The following is a 19,310-nucleotide window of genomic DNA, read 5'->3' on the forward strand; positions in this document are numbered from 1 at the left end:
TTTGGTCTCTCATGGATAATTGTTTCGTTGGCAATCATACCACATCTTCTCTATCTTAATAAACACTTTGTAAATTACTCCGTGTCCTGGCTTCCCAACTGCAAGCGTTGGTTTGAACAGGCCAGTAATCAAAACTGAAAACTCGCAAAATTGAAACCGAGTTCGCTACGTACCACTACACCGAGGAGGTTGATTGACACAATTAGGTCTTCAAATTCATTATGTTACGGTAATAATATAAACTGCTGTTTACTGATGAAAGGGGAGTAATACTTTGTAATATTGTGTAATGTGTCATAATTTTGTTGTTTTTATTATTTATAGCAGATGTTAAATGCATTCACATTTTTCGGAAAGTGGACGATTTTTTGCCTAATGTTCAGTGGCAAATAGTCTTACAGTAGTATGTATTTTACTGTTTTGTAGATAGATTTTGTATGTATACTTTAAATGCTTACATGCATGAAGAAATTGACATTAGATGTATATAAGATGCTAATTAAATATATTAATATTGGCTTAAAATGGTTTCTCACACCATTCTTGTGTTTGTGAGCTTGGCAGATTAGAATATAATTTTTTTTATGTTAAATATTTCGCGTTTTTCATTATAAATTTCATAAAGATTAACCTAAAATTCCATTCAATTTTTTTTGGATAAGTCACGTGTTAAAGATATCGACTGAAAGGCTAAAAATAGAAACAAAAGTATACTGGGAATTCCCATTTTGTGTTTACAAAAGTTATTTACACATACCCAGTAATCACACGACACACGACTTAGCAGGTAGTTACATATTTAACAATCGTCTTATTATAATTTTAGTTACATATAGCTGTCAATTGGGCTTTGTTTTTATATCTTTAATGTTTAAAATATGTGTTGATTAAAGTAATCCGAGTTAATCCGAACAACTATAGTCACAAACAAAGAGAAAGACGGATAAAATAGTGATCAGTTTCACATTCGCTTTCATATGTCCGGGATTCCCTGAAAATATTTTGTATTTATCCTTTTGTTGTGTATATTGTGTAGGCATATCATTGAAAATATATGTCTACGTCATTTTGTAACATAAAATAATTTCCCCTTATATATATATGAAAAAGTGTAAGTTGCAAACAACATTCCATATAAAATAAATACTGTTCATGCAAAGGCAAGTTTTTATTTTGAGTTTTTGTAAAATACTGTTTAAAACAATATTAATTAAAATAATTTAGATTAGTTTTTAATATTCTTTTGCAATCTATGATCACTTGTGCAAACACTAATATTGTAAGTTTGTCACTGTAGAATATATAATTGTTTTCATTGACTAGCATAGCGTTTAAGTTGTTTATTATCATGCTAAATTATATTATATTATATTGTTCAAAATATTAACTTTTCTCCGGAGTGTCTGTATTATTGTATAAATTAAAAGTTGTAATATGATTGCCAATGAGAGAACTATCTACAAACTTTAAGGTTCAAATGAAGTAAATGTAAGCAATTATAGGCAATTGTACATCCTTCAATAATGAGAAAACAAACCATAGGATGTAGTCGGCTGTTAAAGTCTCTGACATTAAAATATTGAAAAAACTATGGGCATACGAAAAATAAATATGCAATATGAACCAACGACAACCAACGAACTACAGACTGGTACATTTTACAGGCACATACAGAATGTGGCGGGGTAAAACATGTTTGTGAGCGTTCAACCCTCTTCTAACATTGGAGTATTTTACAGCACCACATAAGAACAAACTCTAAAAATCAGTCGACAAGCTAGGGGTTAAATGATTGCAAGTTATAATTACATGTATTACAGTAACTGTTGTTTTGGCACTGGTGGTAAGCGGATAGTCGTAACGTACATGTACATGGAAAAGTTACTGATACTCAAAGTGGAAGACAACTCGGGACCTAAGTTTTTCTCTTTAGCTCACCTAGCCCACAGGGCCAAGTGAGCTTTTCTCATCACTTGTCGTCCGTCGTCGTTAACTTTTGCAAAAATCTTCTCCTCTGAAACTAGTGGGCCAAATTAAACCAAGCTTGGCCACAGTCATCATTTTGGGTATCTAGTTTAAAAATGTGTCCGGTGACTCGGCCAACCAACCTAGATGGCCGCCATTGATAAAAATAGAACATAGGGGTAAAATGTAGATTTTGGCTTATATCTCTGAAACCCTAGCATTTAGAGCAAATCTGACAGGGGTAAAATTGTTTATCAGATCAAGATCTATCTGCCCTGAAATATTCAGATGAATCGGACAAACTGATATTGGGTTAAGGAGTTATTGCCCTTTATAGTCATTTTTTAACAATTTTTCGTAAATTTGTGTAAACTTTTAGAAATTTTTTTCCCTCTGAAACTACTAAGACAAATTTAACCAAACTTGTCCACAATCATCATTAGGGTATCTAGTTTAAAAATGTGCCCGATTACCCCAGCTGTAAACCAAGATGACCGACATGGCTAAAAAAAAGAACATAGGGGTCAAATGTAGTTTTTGGCTTATAAAATGTACAACGTATCTCTAAAACCAAAGCATTTAGAGCAAATCTAACTGGACAAATTGTTAATTTGGTCAAGACCTTTCTGCCATAAAATTTTCAGGCGAATCAGGCAACCCGTTGGTGGGTTGCTGCCCCGAAATGGGTAATTTAAAGAAAATTTTGCAGCTTTTGGTTATTATCTTGAATATTAGTATAGTTAAACTGTAAACAGCAATAATGAACAGCAAATTAATACCTACACATAGGTCATCATGATAAAAATGGTCAATTTACCCCTTAAGGAGATATTGCCCTTTATAGTCATTTTTTAACAATTTTCATAAATTTTATATATTTTGTAAATTTTTACAAAATATTTTAACTACTAACACAGGTTCATTATAGATAAAGATAATTGTAAGCAGCAAGAATGTTCAGTAAAGTAAAGTCTACAAACACATCACCATCACCAAAACACAATTTTGTCATGAATCCATCTGTCCTTCGTTTATGATATGCACATAGACCAAGCCACCAAGGTGAGCGACCACAGGCTCTTTAGGGCCTCTAGTTCGATTTACGTGCATTATAAGGTTTGCTGCTGCCAAACCGTTTATATAACACATTAATCATTATATTTATTACGTTGATACTGAGGTTAAATTTGATATCTGATTTTCACCATTTGTTAGGTTGTTTTTTCTCGAGAATATTACAATCAAACATTCATTTCAAAGTAGCCGTCTGTAAAGTTGACGAGATATTCTTTAAATTACATACATGTAATTATTCTTTTGCAGAGTGATTTAGCTGGTAGCATTGAACAAGAAAAACAAGACTGAAAAAGATACTATATATCTGTTTTGATTCATTTTAACATTTTATATAAAACAATGGCTTCAACGTGCCTTACCAAAAATATATTAGTGGATATATGTTCTGACTTAGATAGTGATGATATGGCCAATCTAAAATTCCTAATGAAAGACGTGGCCGGTCTACATAAGTTAATGCCAGCAACTATTGCATTAGACTTGTTCAGTGCTATTGAAAACAATAAAAATGTAGCCTTACATAATGGACGATTTCTAGCAGAATGTTTTGAGTTAATGGGACGAACAGATCTCGTCAGACGAATTGGATTGAACCCAACTCAAGTTGAACAACAAATGGGCCAAACTAAATATAGTGTCAGACCTTTCAGGTAATTAACCCAGGTATCATTTTAACCGATATGTTATATACCGTTCCAAATATTTCGGCCGAATTTATGGTAATTCCTCCAATTCCTGAGGCTCTCGTGTCTGCAATAAGAAGTCAATTTCTAGCTCCGCCATTTTGTTTATTTTCCTTTGCTTTCGTGCACGAACCATTTTACTTGGAATCCTTCTAGAGTTTACTAAAATGTAAGGCTGCTTTTTACTTTTGAAAGGAGACATAATAGTGAATCCCTTTATGTCCTGGGTAAGGAACCTCCTGATAAAAAATGGCTGACCAAGATTCGCCCCTGTATATTTATTGAGACAGTAAGTCTTTCGGTAGTTTATTTTACGAAAAAAACCGGATGATACGGAATTTTATATTCTATATTTATAAGAGTTACATGTATCGCCATATGGACAAGTATTACAAAACTATATGAACTCACTAAAAAAGATCCTAAGCCTGAAATTGAAATTACAATTGAATACAAATCAGTGTTTCGCTGAAGTGCAGAGCAACGGTGTTCAGTAGAAAGCAAACTACATCTTGCATTCAGATTTACAAATATTTCCAGCTTTAGAATTGAGTTATATTACAAGTATAGTGAAGGCAAAAATATTACATTAACAGTTTCAAACTTCTTATACATATGTGTATATGGTCTTTGCTCGGAGTTGATAGCAGTTTGGTGACCTATAAACTATAGTTGTTAATTTCTGTGTCACTTGGCAATCATTATGATAACACATCTTTTCTTCATATTTATTAAACCAACCAGTATCTTTAAATAATCAGAGATAATACTGTTCAGCGTCAACCCATCATTATAATCCGCGACGCAGTTCGGCTGCCAGACAAGGAAAATAACCTTCTCCAAATCACAGATTCGATTCAGACTGAATTTTTTAAAAGTTTCAAATTTATTTTTCAGGATTTTACTTTACAAAATATCAGAAGATTTGGCATCTGATGACGTAGAACTTTTAGCTTCATTTTGTCTACGTGTATTTAAATTAACTCGACAAGAAAAATCAACTATCAAGTCAGCATTCGACCTATTTGTACTTCTAGAAAAAAGGGGGATAATTGAAGTAGTTCATACAAATCCACTGAAGGAAATGATGAAATCTCTCGAGAACAGAGGAGACTTGGTAGATCTCGTTGATGAGTATCAAGGTATGTAGAATTAAGTTAAGGAAATGGTGAAATCTCTCGAGAATAGAGGATTTTTGGTGGATCTCATTGATGAGTACCAAGGTAAGTACAACTGATTTGAGGGAAAACATGAAATCTCTCGAGAACGGAGAAGACTTGGTAGATATCGTTAGTGAGTACCAAAGTTAGTACAACTGAGTTAAGGAAAATTTTAAAATCTACCGAGAACAGAGGAGACTTCATAGATCTTGTTGGTGAGTACCAAGGTATGTAGAACTGGTTAAGGGAATGTTGAAATCTCTCGAGAACAGAGGAGATTTGGTAGATATCGTTGCTGAGTATCAAGGTAAGTACAACTGAGTTAAGCTGGGGTCACACATTCACGATTTTTACAGCCGTCCTTGACAAGACTTTTCCGATTTAAATTTGTCAAAAGTCTGATCAAGATCCTGTGAATTGTGGATGGAAACTCAAACTTTAATTTAAATGTAAAAAAAAAAATAATCACGACAACAATCAGATATTGTTCAGGAAGCGTCGATATTCAACCGTTTCCAAGCGAATTTATCCCGATAATTCCGTTCTCAATCCGCTTCTTATCCGATTTATATCTTTCGTCTTGAAGAATTCGACCGAGTCTGTCACGACTGCGTCCCGATTTCACCGAATTTAACCCGACAGGGATAAGACAGTGACAGACAGTGAACCGACGCTGTTGGAAGTTAATTATCCGTTCGAAAAATGTCGGCATACTCTGGATGATCAGGTGCTGTCGGAATTTCGTATTAATAACGGGACTGTTTCGGAACGGTTTCAGCAAAAACGGTTCGCAAACGATAAGATCTGGATGCAATCTGGACTCAATCGACAGAAAAAGAGCAATGAAAAATGTCTCCAGATCATTCCCGTTCCACAGGACACCGTCCATAATACAAAGAACATTATTAGGATTTTAGTAGAATCTGTCACGACATAGGCACGATTGTATTCCGACTAGACAAAATCGGCAGTGTTTCCCCGAATGTTACGGGACGCACCTAACTGTCGGGGAGCTTCACCGACCCGTAGAAATCTGTTGCGAACTTAATCGACTGCGTTCAGACAATGATAGGACATTCCAGATAATTGAGGATAGTAATCCGACTTTTTCACTTTTCGTGTCTTATCGCTATCTGATCTCAAACGGGAGCAATAATCGGCAATGTGTGAACCCCGCATTAAGAAAATTGTGAAATCTCACGAGAACAGAGGAGATTTGGTAGATCTCATTGCTAAGTATCAAGGTAAGAACAACTGAGTTAAGGAAATGGTGAAATCTCTTGAGAACAGAGGAGATTTGGTAGATTTTGTTGATGAGTATCAAGTTAGGGGAATGGTAAATATGGTACTAGTACTTATGAAACCTCACAGTAGTTTAAAAAGTAGGAGATAAGATTGCGAATTCGACAATTATCCATCAAAATCAAATTAAGTGGATGTAAGCATATATAGGTCTTTTTATAACGTATTGACGATGATTATGTGTACGTCCAGTTACAGATATTACAAGTATTTGGATGTCAGCATAACAAAGATAAGTGACATACAATTCAATTGTGAATAAGACATATTAAGTGTAATTGGATATTTATAACATAAAGAATAGAGAAAATGAACAATAAAGTTAAAGACTAGAACATAATTGGTTGCCAAGATATACATGTAGCATAGTGGGGTAATAAAAAGAAGGAAAAGAGAAAAATGTCAACTTAATTTTATAATGCAAAAATGAAGAAACCCTCTTCCAGACCCCTACACGTCGTGTTCTTTGTGGTATTGTTACTTTGTATAGTGTTGAGGATGAGGAAGACATTGTGCTGATCGATGCAGTACAAGATAATGTATAATATAAACTCATCATAGATACTAGGATCAAAATTTAGTATTTGTGCCATTAGTCAATGTACTTAATTACAATTTCTTGAGAGTAAGTTGGTAGAACTGATATTGATACATGTTTTTTGGGGTCTGAGTTAGATGTTTGCGTGGTTGTTCAGCAAAAATGATTCAATTTAATATATAAAAAAAAAACTTGCTGTACAGGACTTATTTTTGATTTTGAAGTTGTTTCATCCGAAAAAAATTACATAAAACGGACAAAAAGGAACAACAATAGCAAATACTTCAAGATATTATGAATGCAGGACCAACATTATAAATAAAATGTACCATGTAAATATGTGGGAAGAAAATCACACTTTAAAATATTTCCTGGTGTAAAGATGTTTTCTTAGAATGTTTATCGCTTACACAGTATTTTTGTTTACTAAATAACATTTATATCTATCATTTTATATAAAACAGATATTGTGATCGTTTCTTGTCTTCTTGAAGCACAATGTAGGGAAGAATAACAAATGTAAAAAATGCTTTTGAATAAATAATTTTTATAGACTTTGAAAGGAAACATTCTGAAATTTATGTTTATTTAACAAAATCCCCAATTCATGCAATATCTTCTGCAACAGGTATGTATTGACCATAAATGTGTTATTGGTAGAACCGCGTATATCGGGTTTTAGAAAACATTAAGAATTTTGTTTTGGCTGTTTTGTTTTTTCAATCAGCACAGACAATATTGTCCCGAGTCCATGTTATATTTGACTAGTCCACTGCACTTGTTTCAGATAATATTTCTTATTTTAATTTTATTTCAGTTATAGTTCCAGACAGATCAGGTCCTACAGGTAGCAGAACAATACCAGATTATCCAGGTAAAATCGCATCGCTATATGGAGCTGTTTTTTCTTAAAAGATATATATGATGCAATAGAAATGATAAGAGGGATATATTATAGGCGGGGTTGGGTGTTGAGGACCGTAATTTTTCATGAAACATTTGGCATATATAAGAATATAAGCATTTTACGGGAAAATACACGATTTTGAAACCGAAAATTATCACAACAAGGAAACGTAAAAAAGCGATGCTAAAATGTGTTATATAAGCCATTTTTTGTATATGTATAAGACATATAAGTACAATTATCATTTAGATCCACCCAAACATATCTAAATATGTTATTGCAAATAGTTTAAGCATGTAACTTATTCAGTTTGATCCGTTCTTTTACGCCAATTTAATAGTGCGTTTATTTATGGAAACGGCAAATTATGCCTTCACCTAGAGCGCTTCGATCCAAAACAGTTGTCTTATTTGTCCTATTAGAATCGAAATAGTTCATGGGGGCTTGCATATATCGCTCAGGGTAAAATAGTTTGCATAAAGAGTCAATCCGTGGTAAAATCACGATATATTCAAGCCCCATGAATTATTTCTTTAATAGATCACCGTAAGATCTTCAATAATAAGAAAACAACTTTATTGTATAGTCCACTATAGTACTAGGTCCTAATATGAGAAAGGTTAAATAATTTACATTATTAATTTAACGGTTCAATTTTAAAGAATGCAAATTACGAAGAAAAAAATATGCTGATATAATTTTTTATATTAATATATGAGTACCAACGAGACTTCTCTTTATCCATCCAATTCACAATTAATAAAATGAAACCATTATAGGTCAAAGTATTGCCTTATTTGCTTGTTTTAATGCATGTATATATTAAGCAGTTCTTCTAAAATCATTAGCCTGGCAAGGGAAAAGCAACCTAACACATAAACGATCATCATAGTTGTTTGATATCAAGACAATTTTTATTTGGATTGGTATGAATTAAGTAGTTATCGTCTGTCGCCAGACAACATATAATTATTATGTTATACTATTTTATTTCAGATGGCTACCCGAGTTTACAGTCGACCAGCCATCTGGCACAACCACGCCCTAATAGTGGTCCGTCTGTGCCGTTTTATGAAATGACGTCAACACCTAGAGGTATAATATAGATATAACATGCAGTGGTGGATCCAGAAATTTTCATAAGTGGGGGCCCACTGACTGCCTATTAAAGAGGGTGCCCGCTCCTGTCATGCTTCAGTGATTCCCTATATAATCAACCAAATTTTTCACAGAACAGTTTGTCACATACTTTTAAACTTAAAAAACCCCACACACGCTTATTTACCACAATTTAAAATAAAATGTGTAAACATGTGTATATATTTATATCCAAATGTGTATCTGACTTACATGTATGAAATAATCGATGCAAGCTATACTTTATTGTAGTTTTAACATGGGTAGGCATTATATTAGTGATTATTTTTTCGATTCTGATTAGGACAACTAAGGTAATTTCTATGTCCGAATGTATAATTAAGTGAAGAGCGTAGCGTTTGTGTAAGTTCGCTCTCCCGTGAACCTCCCTTTTCTTTTTTGTAAACAAGCAGACGACTGGCAATGTGCTTATTTTTCAGAGGGAGAGGTGTTGAACAGCCAACATGAACATTGTCGTTTCTAGGTCAAAAATGTCATTTGCGAATTGTAACACATTGTAGTCAGAATATATGTATTAGTAACAACACTTTTATCTCTTAAAAGTGCGAAAGTGTTTTAAGTTAATAAAATATACGTGAACTGCATGCCAATTTGATGAAATTCATTGTATCTGCAATAGTCAATATAAGCATGACTTTGTGAAAACAAATTTTAAGCCCTCGAAAACAAAGGCCCAATCCCAATGTCTTATAAATGATCTTTCCGCTCTTCTTGCATTTACCAAAAACATATTTTAGTTTTCAGAAACATCCGGGAAATAAGAGACAAAAGATACAAAAGAGAAATACAAATTCATACATCTGACAACCCCATGGATAAAAAAAACACAACATAAATACAACAGTAGTTAAAATACAACACACAATCCTTAAGATACACGAAACACACCAAAAACTGCATGGGGTTGATCTAATATTCTCCGGAAGGGTAAGCAGATCTTGCCCCTCAAACAAGTGGCACCCGACGTGTTGCAAATGATAAATGAAGCTTCAAATTAATAACACGGTGTAAAACCCTACATTGTAGATTGATACAACATGCTAAGCAGCGTAGCCAAATGCTCTTGTCTTTCTAAAAATAAATATTACTTTGATTTTCCGTGTTATAAAGTATTTCGTATCTGTTTTTTTAGGAATATGTGTAATAATAAATAATAACAAGTTTATCAAAATGAAGTCCAGAGAAGGGACAGACGTCGATCAAGGTAGATATAGTTATACATCTATTACTATTACAGCTTATTTCCTAATGCTTGCAAAGTAAAACTTTGGTTGACTTGCTTGCTTTGTTTGTATAATTGTTTATACAAGCTTTGTAAATAAAGATTGACATCTTTAAACAATTTATATAGGCATAATTTAACCTGTATATATCATATTTGAATATAATCGAGTGTTATCCTAATGATTGTACAATATACAAACAAAGCAAGCAAGCTACCCAAAGTTTTGTTCTACATGCATTAGGAAATTAGCTGTAATTAAGTTTCTTAAATAACAAATATGATTGCATTACATTCTTAGAATTGTAGTATGTTATTGTTTAACAAAGCATCACATTTATAAGTAAGGTTGCAGTAAATATCTACATAAAATGTATACAAACAAAGACAACATAAGTGTATTCATTGAGCAATGCATGCATTCCGGTTTTTATTTTGGAGTCCGACAACTACATGTATTTTACAAACAATATACACACAGAAAAATCTTTGATTTATTTTTACTTAAATACATGTATTAAAAAGATGCCAGAGACCACAATCAATGCAAACTAACGAGCATTTACAACCAAATCGGACCAAAATATTAGCCAAACAGTGGACAAGTAATCAGCGCTATATATATGCACGGTTGATATATATTATTTTTTTAAGATTTCTTTAGTTTTGTGGTATATTTCAGTTATATTAATTGATGATTGTTCTTTTATTCAACATTTATTATTATTACTAATTTTTTGGATGCATTTTTTTCAAATTTAATAGCCAGACTAGAAGCAACATTTAAAAAACTTGGATTTATGATTAAAGTTTACCGAGATTTGACAGTTAAAGATATGGCGGGGGTTATGAAAGACATTTCTATCATGGACCATTCAAAATATAATGCACTTGTTGTGTGTGTACTGTCACATGGTGGGGAAAATTTCATATATAGAATGGACGATAAAGGAGGGAAAAGGAGTAACAGTCGGAGACGACAGCTGGTTCATGGAGATGGTGATCGCCCGATACAAGGAAATTTTGTGTACGGCGTAGACGACAAACCAATTCCGATTAGATATTTGACAATGTATTTCCAATCGTCGAAATGTAAAACGTTAGCAAATAAACCAAAATTATTCTTCATTCAGGCCTGCCAAGGAGAAGACATGCAAACGGGTAAGACTTGTGTACTTTAATACTGTTATGAACCATTAGCGGAGCCAGCCATTTTAAAGAGGGCTCCAACCCAGGATAAAAGGGGGCGTGTTCCAACCATGTGGCCACTTTCAAAAGTATTGATCATGAAAAGGGTGGTTCAAACCCAACGACCGCCTGGATCCGTCACTGTTAACTGTAACTGTAAATTGTCTGAGCCAACCCTGCGAGACTGTCATGTTTGGTCAAGGTCGTTATTGTATTTTGAATTTAAATATTTCATGAAATAAGTCTCTACCAAGTTAGTGGAGAATGATCATGAAAGTGTTCTATAACTATTTGTATGGTATTCCCAGTGGCCAGTCTCTCTACAGTGCCACTGATAATTGTGTACTTTGTTCTCTTATAAAACTGTGATTAAAAAAAGATAATAAAACAACATTTGCTTATTTTATTCTACCAAATTGACCTCAACAGTATTTTTTTTTATCATACTATTCATTGAAATGATAAATCTGTGTTTTTCCTTATTCAGAAAAACTATATCGAATTCAAATTCTGTAATTTAATTTTAGGAGTGCTTTTGTCATCAGATCTTCAAATGGATGGTCCATCGGTTGATGAATCCATTGACATGGATGTTGCCCCCGTGTTCGAAAATGCGGAAGAGACGGATGCAGCTCCGCATGCGTCAGATAACCAGAAAGTTATTCCTGATGAATCAGACTTTCTCCTTGGATACGCCACAGTATTTGGTTACGTATCCTACAGAAGTAGGTCACAGGGATCATTTTATGTAAGAAGTCTTACAGAAAATCTGGATAAACATGCTGACACGTAAGTGTAACATACGAACCTCGTCGGATAGAAATCGAACTTAATATGCCAGTGTACGTATATTTGTAGTCCAAATAATTATGACGTCTGTCCAGGCTAATTTTTTTTCTGGGACGCCTTCCTACGAAGAAAAAATAAAAAAAAAGCCTTGCCAGACGTCATAATTATTTGGACTAGTATATTTGTACATGTTTAAAACTTAGATTGAATTGGGTACATTCAAAAACAAAATGAAAAGGACTTTTTCTTCTTTCAATACAGAGTCGGACTCTTCTTGAATGTATAATGACTCTTGCTCGTATAATCATGGGGCTTTTTCACCTCCATTATCAAAACCAGCAGTAACTATTTACAGTTAATTTTATTTACAAATAAAAAACTACATGTATATACACATGGGATCTAAGGAGTGCTAGGTATGAGAAGATCCTGTCAAGGCCTAATGCAGGATGGTAAAGATGACCCTGAACTCTTCTAGTGTAACTGATGTTGTGGCTTTTTCCGGTAGTGTATACCATTCCCCATTTGATCTTGAGAAGAATGAGTACATGTAATGGTCTTTTAAAGTACGCTGTTGGTGTATGCGGTGACCTCCTCTGGTACGTGAATCTCTAGGTTTGTAATAGTTTAATTGGTTGATGGGTAATATCTACCAATTTATTGTGTAACTTGTAGGCCATGGTGGGGTGGTCTTCGCAGCGGCGATCTTTAAGGGTCATCCATCTTATTCTCCATTAAAGACTTGACACAACCTGCTGATAGCTCTTGGTATTCACTTACAACGAACCTAGCTGCCCTTCTCTGTACTTGATCTAGGTCTTTTTCAAGGTTTTGTTGGTAGAGGTCTCATACAGAGGAAGCATATTTCCTAGTTGGTCTGATCGTGATTTATGGTGCCTCAAAAACATATTATCTATTATATAATAAAAAAAAAAGAAGGTGTGATGACAACCCTCTACTAGTCTGGGCAAATGACATAAACATTAACAACTAAAGGTTACCGTACGGCCTTCAACAATGAAAAAACCACACCGCATAGTAAACTTTAAAAATGTAAATCAATTCAAACGGCCTGATTTATGTGCAAAATAATCCATGAATAAAAAAAAGCGTGATATACATCACCAAACGACAACCACATAATTACAGGCTCATGTTTCTCTTTCATGCATTGATATTTGAAAATGTAAAATTTTTACTGAAAATTGTATTTTTATTTTATACTCCAACATGCCAAAATCGTTATTATTACCATTTAAGTATCATTTAACTTATGAATAAGCACTACCGAAAGCTAAATATAAAAAAAGAAGATGTGGTATGATTGCCAACGAGACAACTGTCCACAAGAGACCAAAATGACATAGACATTAACAACTATAGGTCACCCTACGGCCTTCAACAATGAGCAAAGCCCGCGTACCGCATAGTCAGCTATAAAAGGCCCTGATATGACAATGTAAAACAATTCAATCAAGAAAACTAACGGCCTTATTTATATAAAAAAATGAACGAAAAACAAATATGTAACACATAAACAAACGACAACCACTGAATTACAGGCTCCTGACTTTGGACAGGCACATACAAAAACAACGTGGCAGGGTTAAACATGTTAGCGGGATCCGAATCCTCCCTCTAACCTGGGACAGTGGTATAACAGTACAACATAAGAACGAACTATAAAAATCAGTTGAAAAAGGCTTAACTCATCAGATTGACAAACATAAAGACTGTATTTGTGTAAATATATCTTGGTTGTTTTTTTTGCAGGTTAGATCTACAAGCGTTAATGGTTAAAGTAAATCACGATGTCTCCGAGGAAAATATAGATATAGTGAAAGGAGAACAAGCTAAGAAACAAGTTCCAATGACACAAATTACACTGCGAAAATTACTCTTTTTCTCGCCAGATAACTTGAAATAATCATCATTGTGACAACTGTATCTTATCTTGCTGACCTGTGATAATTTATGAACATTACGGAACTGAGGCCGACATTATTATTTATAAAGTGTGCTCGAATCGTTACATAATTTGCGCTAATGACTTAATACGGTATATATGTGGTCAGTAAATTCCATATGGGATGAGAACGAATTTTCTGTCCCCATATATATCGTATAACGCCACTAGCACACTATGTAGCGAATTTATCTTACCGACTTTTTTTGAAATGTGGTATTTAGACTAGTGAGCAAGTCTTCAAAAGTGTTAGAATTAAGAATGGAAATGGGGAATGTACTTCCCTTAGTCTAAACAAGAACAAATGCCAACACTAACAACTTGTTAGCTTTAAATGTGTTTTATGAATTGATTTCAATCTTTCATCATCGATTTCTTTGTTTTATGAAATCTTTCAGAGTATCGTTTTGTTTTTATACAGAAACGTAAAACCACGTCTAACCATGTATTGAAATATACACGGTCTCCACGCGGTTGCTTTTAACCAATCGCATTCCTAGAAATGTATAGGACGTAAGATAAATTATTTCCCCCTATTAATGACGAACCGTGTATAAGGCTTGTCATATGGTACGAATTTTTTGTATTTTTTCCCGCTTCTAATTTTTCTGCATACATCCCAAATCCCGTATTTTGACCCAAGTTATCCCACATTCAAAAGTGTATCACCCCTTTACAAAGACACTTGATTATTAACTTCATCTTATCTGATTTGTTATGTGTTTCAAACGTGTGTCATACCTCATGTGTACCGACTTAAATTCATTTTGTATAATCATTTAAATATGAAAAAATAATACATGTTTGTATCTACATTATGTTATTTAAACAAATTAAATATTGCATTAAATTTTTGTTAAAAATTTAATATGTATCAAAATTGTTTTAATGTATTTGTTTGTGTGTGTGTGTTTTATTTAGAAACACATATTCAAAACGTAAAAGTTATTGGGTTTGCTGCACATAGATATAGAATTATTTCCCTGAATTTAGTTTATTCCTTTGTTGTTCTGTTACACCAATGTCTAAGATTAGATAGAGGGATTAGGGTCAGCACAATTACATATTACTCTTTTTTGCATGAACAACACAGCGAATATCCGCTGTAGAACAGTAGTGCTTTTCGATTGCTCCGCTAAACACCACTGGATTTTGATTTAGTAAATGTTTCTCAATATAGATTATTGTTTGTCGTTTCGTATTGTTTGATTGATTGATTGATTGTTTGTTGCTTTACGCCGCATTAGCACAACAAGGCTATATCGCGGTGATGCGTTTCGTATTGTCATTGCGCTGTTATTTTGTCGTCGACTTTTGAATATCTCACTGGTATCTAAGTCTTGAAGGCATAAAACTTTCGAGTCAGTTTTTTGTACTCGTACTTCAAAATCAAGCAATCAAAATGTTGCATTTTATGTGGAGCATGATTTTTGTGCTCCGAGCACTGAGTTTTATGACTTCAACCCCTGGTCTCACACACACATGAGTCAGAGATTGTAAGAAATTTGATCTAAACTCTGGAAGAAGGGTCGTGGTAAAGGTCGAAAATACGAACGAGTCAACAATGAGTTTCCTGGCTAGTGTTTCCTCTTTCTTTTTTTCCTGTGTTTAGCTCAAGATAGATTAACAAGAAGATGCCAGTTACATATAACACCAGAGACGGACTTATGAGGAAGATATTTGTCTGCAGAGGAGACATATCAATTTAAGAATTTGTTTCTTAATTTCTTAATTACCGGCATGTCAGTCCCACTATTGCAAAAAGAGAGACAGAAGTTACCAAAGGGACATTCAAACTTAAGACGAACTACTGTAACAGTACACAGGTTGCAACACGATAAACTTAAAAAGACTATGCAACCAAAACTCCACCAAAAACCGGCAGTGATACAAGGTACCTTGGGAGTGTCAGAGTATCATACTCAGTCTTGTGACTCATATAAATACGAACCCGATGTTAAGTCTTTTTCGGCATGTCATATTCGGGAAAAGAAGTGCGCGATTGTGGTTACGATGATTGGAACACAGCCGTCATCATCTGTGAATCAGAAATCCTCAACGTTCAACCAACTAGTAATGGCTTCCGAACAATGTTCTAAGGGATCTCAACTTTGTTAGATGTCTTTCTCTTATGGTACACTTCAATCCAGTATTCCGGTTCAATAACATTCTATATCTATCTTAAGATAATCATTTGGTGTAGACATTGTTAGTTTATAATTTCCATACATATGTAGGTAGCCATAGTCAATATTACCCAATGGGCATGTGAACACTTGCTAAATGTTGATACACAGAGATATCATGTAATCTTAAAACAACAAAAGCACTTGCGTTACAATGTATTTATCTGTACGGATTTTTGATCTGTTTAGAAATAATACAATGTTTTACGAAACGCACGTCTGGCATATTAAATTTTAAATCTGGTACCTTTTGTTAGCTATTATTCGTGTGTTTCTCTGTCCTATATTTCCTATATTCTCCCATGTATTTGTATTGTAGTCCTATCATGTAATGTTGTCATTTTAATGTTATATTAAACATTGCCATTACAGCCGAACGGTTTGGCATGCCACAAAACCAGGTTAAACCCACAATTTTTTTTTCTTAAAATGTCCTGTACCAATTCAGGAAAATGTCCATTGTTATATTATAGTTCGTTTCTGTGTGTGTTACATTTTATTGTTGTGTTTCTGTTGTGTCGTTGTTCTCCTCTTATATTTGATGCGTTTCCCCCAGGTTTAGTTTGTAACCCGGATTGTTTTTTCTCAATCGATTTATGAATTTCAAACAGCGGTAAGCCACTGTTGCCTTTATTTGTTTCAATATTATAAAGGTACGAACTTGTAATATGTGCCAATGTAATTATGTTCCAATTAGGGATCAAATGAAATAAAAATTACCAAACATAGTTCACCATACACTCTTTAACAATGATCAAACGTTTACCCCATAGCAAACTATAAAAGGGCCAGAACGATGTAACCAAAACAAACGAGATAACTGAAGGCATGATTTATGAACAAAACAATCAACAATCAACGAACAAACAAATGCGATATACAGCAACAATGTAAAAGCACACACTTTTTTGTGGAATTTATGTGTTTGTACATGAATCAATGTTATAGTCTTGGTTCATATCGATCCAACGTGTTGGTATTGTTCATTATTCTTCAAGTAACATCATATAAATATATGTTTCCATCAACGTTGCCTACCATTAGAATGTTTCTGTTTTTATCAATATGAATGCATGTAGGATCATTTACCCCATTACCTTTACCAAGCAAGCGTTTTGCATGTTTTCCGTCGCGCGATATCACGATTACACTGTTATTTCCATTTGAAACGACGTATACATTTAAATTGCTGTCAACTGTGATACCATATGGAGTTTTGACAACCGAGTCATCTTTGTATTCCCATAATGCCTCACCAGATGATGTTCTGAAAGTAACAACATTAGCTTCAGGATTGGTTTCGTAAATGCGATTTTCAGATACTGTTACATAGTTAAAAGTGTTAACTTCATCTTCTTTCTGAATAAGTTTACCATGAGTGCCGTCATCGAGTTCAACTACTTGGATACCTTTTCCAAGTTCAGAGTATAGTAATCGCCCTTCGGAGAATGATATACCATAACTTCCGCCAGTGGTTTTGATAACTTTTCGTCTTAGCTTTGATGATATATTTATAACTTCTATCTGGGTTGCATATGCATTTGAAACAGCAACAGTGTTTTCATCAATGCACGTGACATCGAACGGACGACCGGAGGATAGGGGTATTTCACATTCTAATGACCCAGATTCTTCTAAAATAACAAGTCGGCCATTATTGTGATATGCAAATACCAATTTCCCTTTCGGTGTAAATGTGCAACCTTTGATATCATTCTTCCTGCTACTCCCTGGAATGTGAATCTTTTTGTACCGTATAAGACTCATGTCGGTAATAATTCGTAATGGTTGTTCCTTCGGAACAACCAGCTGGGCATGCCGTGCGTTCACTGTTATTAATTCGACGCGTGACGGAGTTTTCGAGGATGATATCTGGCCCTATACTTCTATCAAACATACGAGTAATAATTTCTCAACCGGTTTACATTCCAAATTTAACCATTGTAAATTACCATCTTCTAGCATTGATTGAACATATTTATCTTCGATTCTTATATCAGCGTTAACCTTTCTATATCCTAAAAATGACTGAACATTTAGCGAAATATTTTTAAGTGCAGAAACATGCACTTCTAGTTCCTCTGTCGATTGTCGGTGTTTTGAAAGTTCTGACAATATATTATTGATCTGTAATGTTATTTTTTCTTCAGCTGCTTGTAAGTCTTTCAATAATTTGTTTTCAAGGGTATCCAGGTGTTGGATAATTTTCGTACGTTTCGCAGTAAATTCAGCTTGAATACTTTGCTTTTGTTCTAGGAAATTCGTTAGATTTTGATTTCTGTCATTACAAACTCTTTCTATATTTTCTTTTATTCTTTTAATATTTTGATCCATATTCTCAAAGACACCGGATGTATCAAATGTTTTAATGACGTCATCGATTGCAATCCAATCACATGACTTGTGCTCAGTTGTTACACAACTAGGACAGCAGGGGCTTTCATGTGTGGAACAGTAGTGTTGATATTTGCCTTTATGTTTAGTGCAGTATGCCTTTATATCTATTAGTAAAGATGGGAATTGATTCAATTCATTTATTGATATAACATCATGACTTCGCGTACTTTTGGATGCAGCGTGAAATTTAAGGCAGGACGCGCATAGTCCCTCGTCACACTCAGGACACCAATAAACAGCATCTGACGTCAAGTGCTGCGTATAACAAACGCCACATAATTTATCACAACTGCCGGCCATATCAATCTGAAATTACAATTCTCATATTTCTATTATTTATTAAGGATGTTTGCTCTTCTTTTGCAGTTTTCATAAGATATTCGGAATCCACTAGTTTTATCCATGTAATGCCAATGCATATTAATTATGCCCGTATACATCTACTTCCCTTATGATTATTTTGTTACATATAGACGTTACGCACGATATTGCGTCTCAAATGGTAACGTCAAATGTTTACGTTTTACAGCGATTAATGATTAGTGGTGATATTTCTTATTTCGCTTGCATGATATGGAGAGGTATATAGCCACGCTGCAGGCCCAATTTTATTTTCACTTTAAAGTTCTATACATATGAATCTTATTGCAGAGAACTTAAAAAATCGCAGTTTTACGCTTCACAAATTTGAAAAATTGAAAAATATGTTTTTTTTTTATCCTCGCGTAATACACAACTTGTTCACAACTTAAGAACCTCATCTTAATGAACA

At 34.0% G+C, this 19,310-nt stretch overlaps 2 protein-coding genes across 3 annotated transcripts; one reads left to right on the plus strand and one right to left on the minus strand.

The window, feature by feature from the left end:
• The first annotated feature begins 281 nt into the window (after positions 1–281).
• On the plus strand, positions 282–14,820 carry LOC139503932 (caspase-8-like). Of its 2 annotated transcripts, none has more exons than XM_071293953.1 (9): positions 282–403; positions 3,289–3,692; positions 4,623–4,867; positions 7,543–7,599; positions 8,629–8,727; positions 9,923–9,994; positions 10,778–11,173; positions 11,728–11,989; positions 13,763–14,820. In XM_071293953.1, exons 2-9 carry the CDS (start codon positions 3,382–3,384, stop codon positions 13,914–13,916), a joined length of 1,596 nt encoding a protein of 531 aa, XP_071150054.1. In that variant the 5' UTR covers positions 282–403; positions 3,289–3,381; the 3' UTR covers positions 13,917–14,820. The 2 variants fall into 2 exon arrangements, with proteins under 2 accessions (XP_071150054.1, XP_071150053.1); XM_071293952.1 differs by lacking the exon at positions 282–403 and adding an exon at positions 711–787.
• Positions 14,821–17,134: 2,314 nt separating this feature from the next.
• On the minus strand, positions 17,135–17,908 carry LOC139504031 (uncharacterized). The gene has a single exon (XM_071294086.1). It carries the CDS (start codon positions 17,906–17,908, stop codon positions 17,135–17,137), a length of 774 nt encoding a protein of 257 aa, XP_071150187.1.
• Positions 17,909–19,310: the final 1,402 nt, after the last annotated feature.

This window comes from Mytilus edulis, chromosome 14, assembly GCF_963676685.1.
Source record: "Mytilus edulis chromosome 14, xbMytEdul2.2, whole genome shotgun sequence".
Lineage (NCBI taxonomy): Eukaryota > Metazoa > Mollusca > Bivalvia > Mytilida > Mytilidae > Mytilus > Mytilus edulis.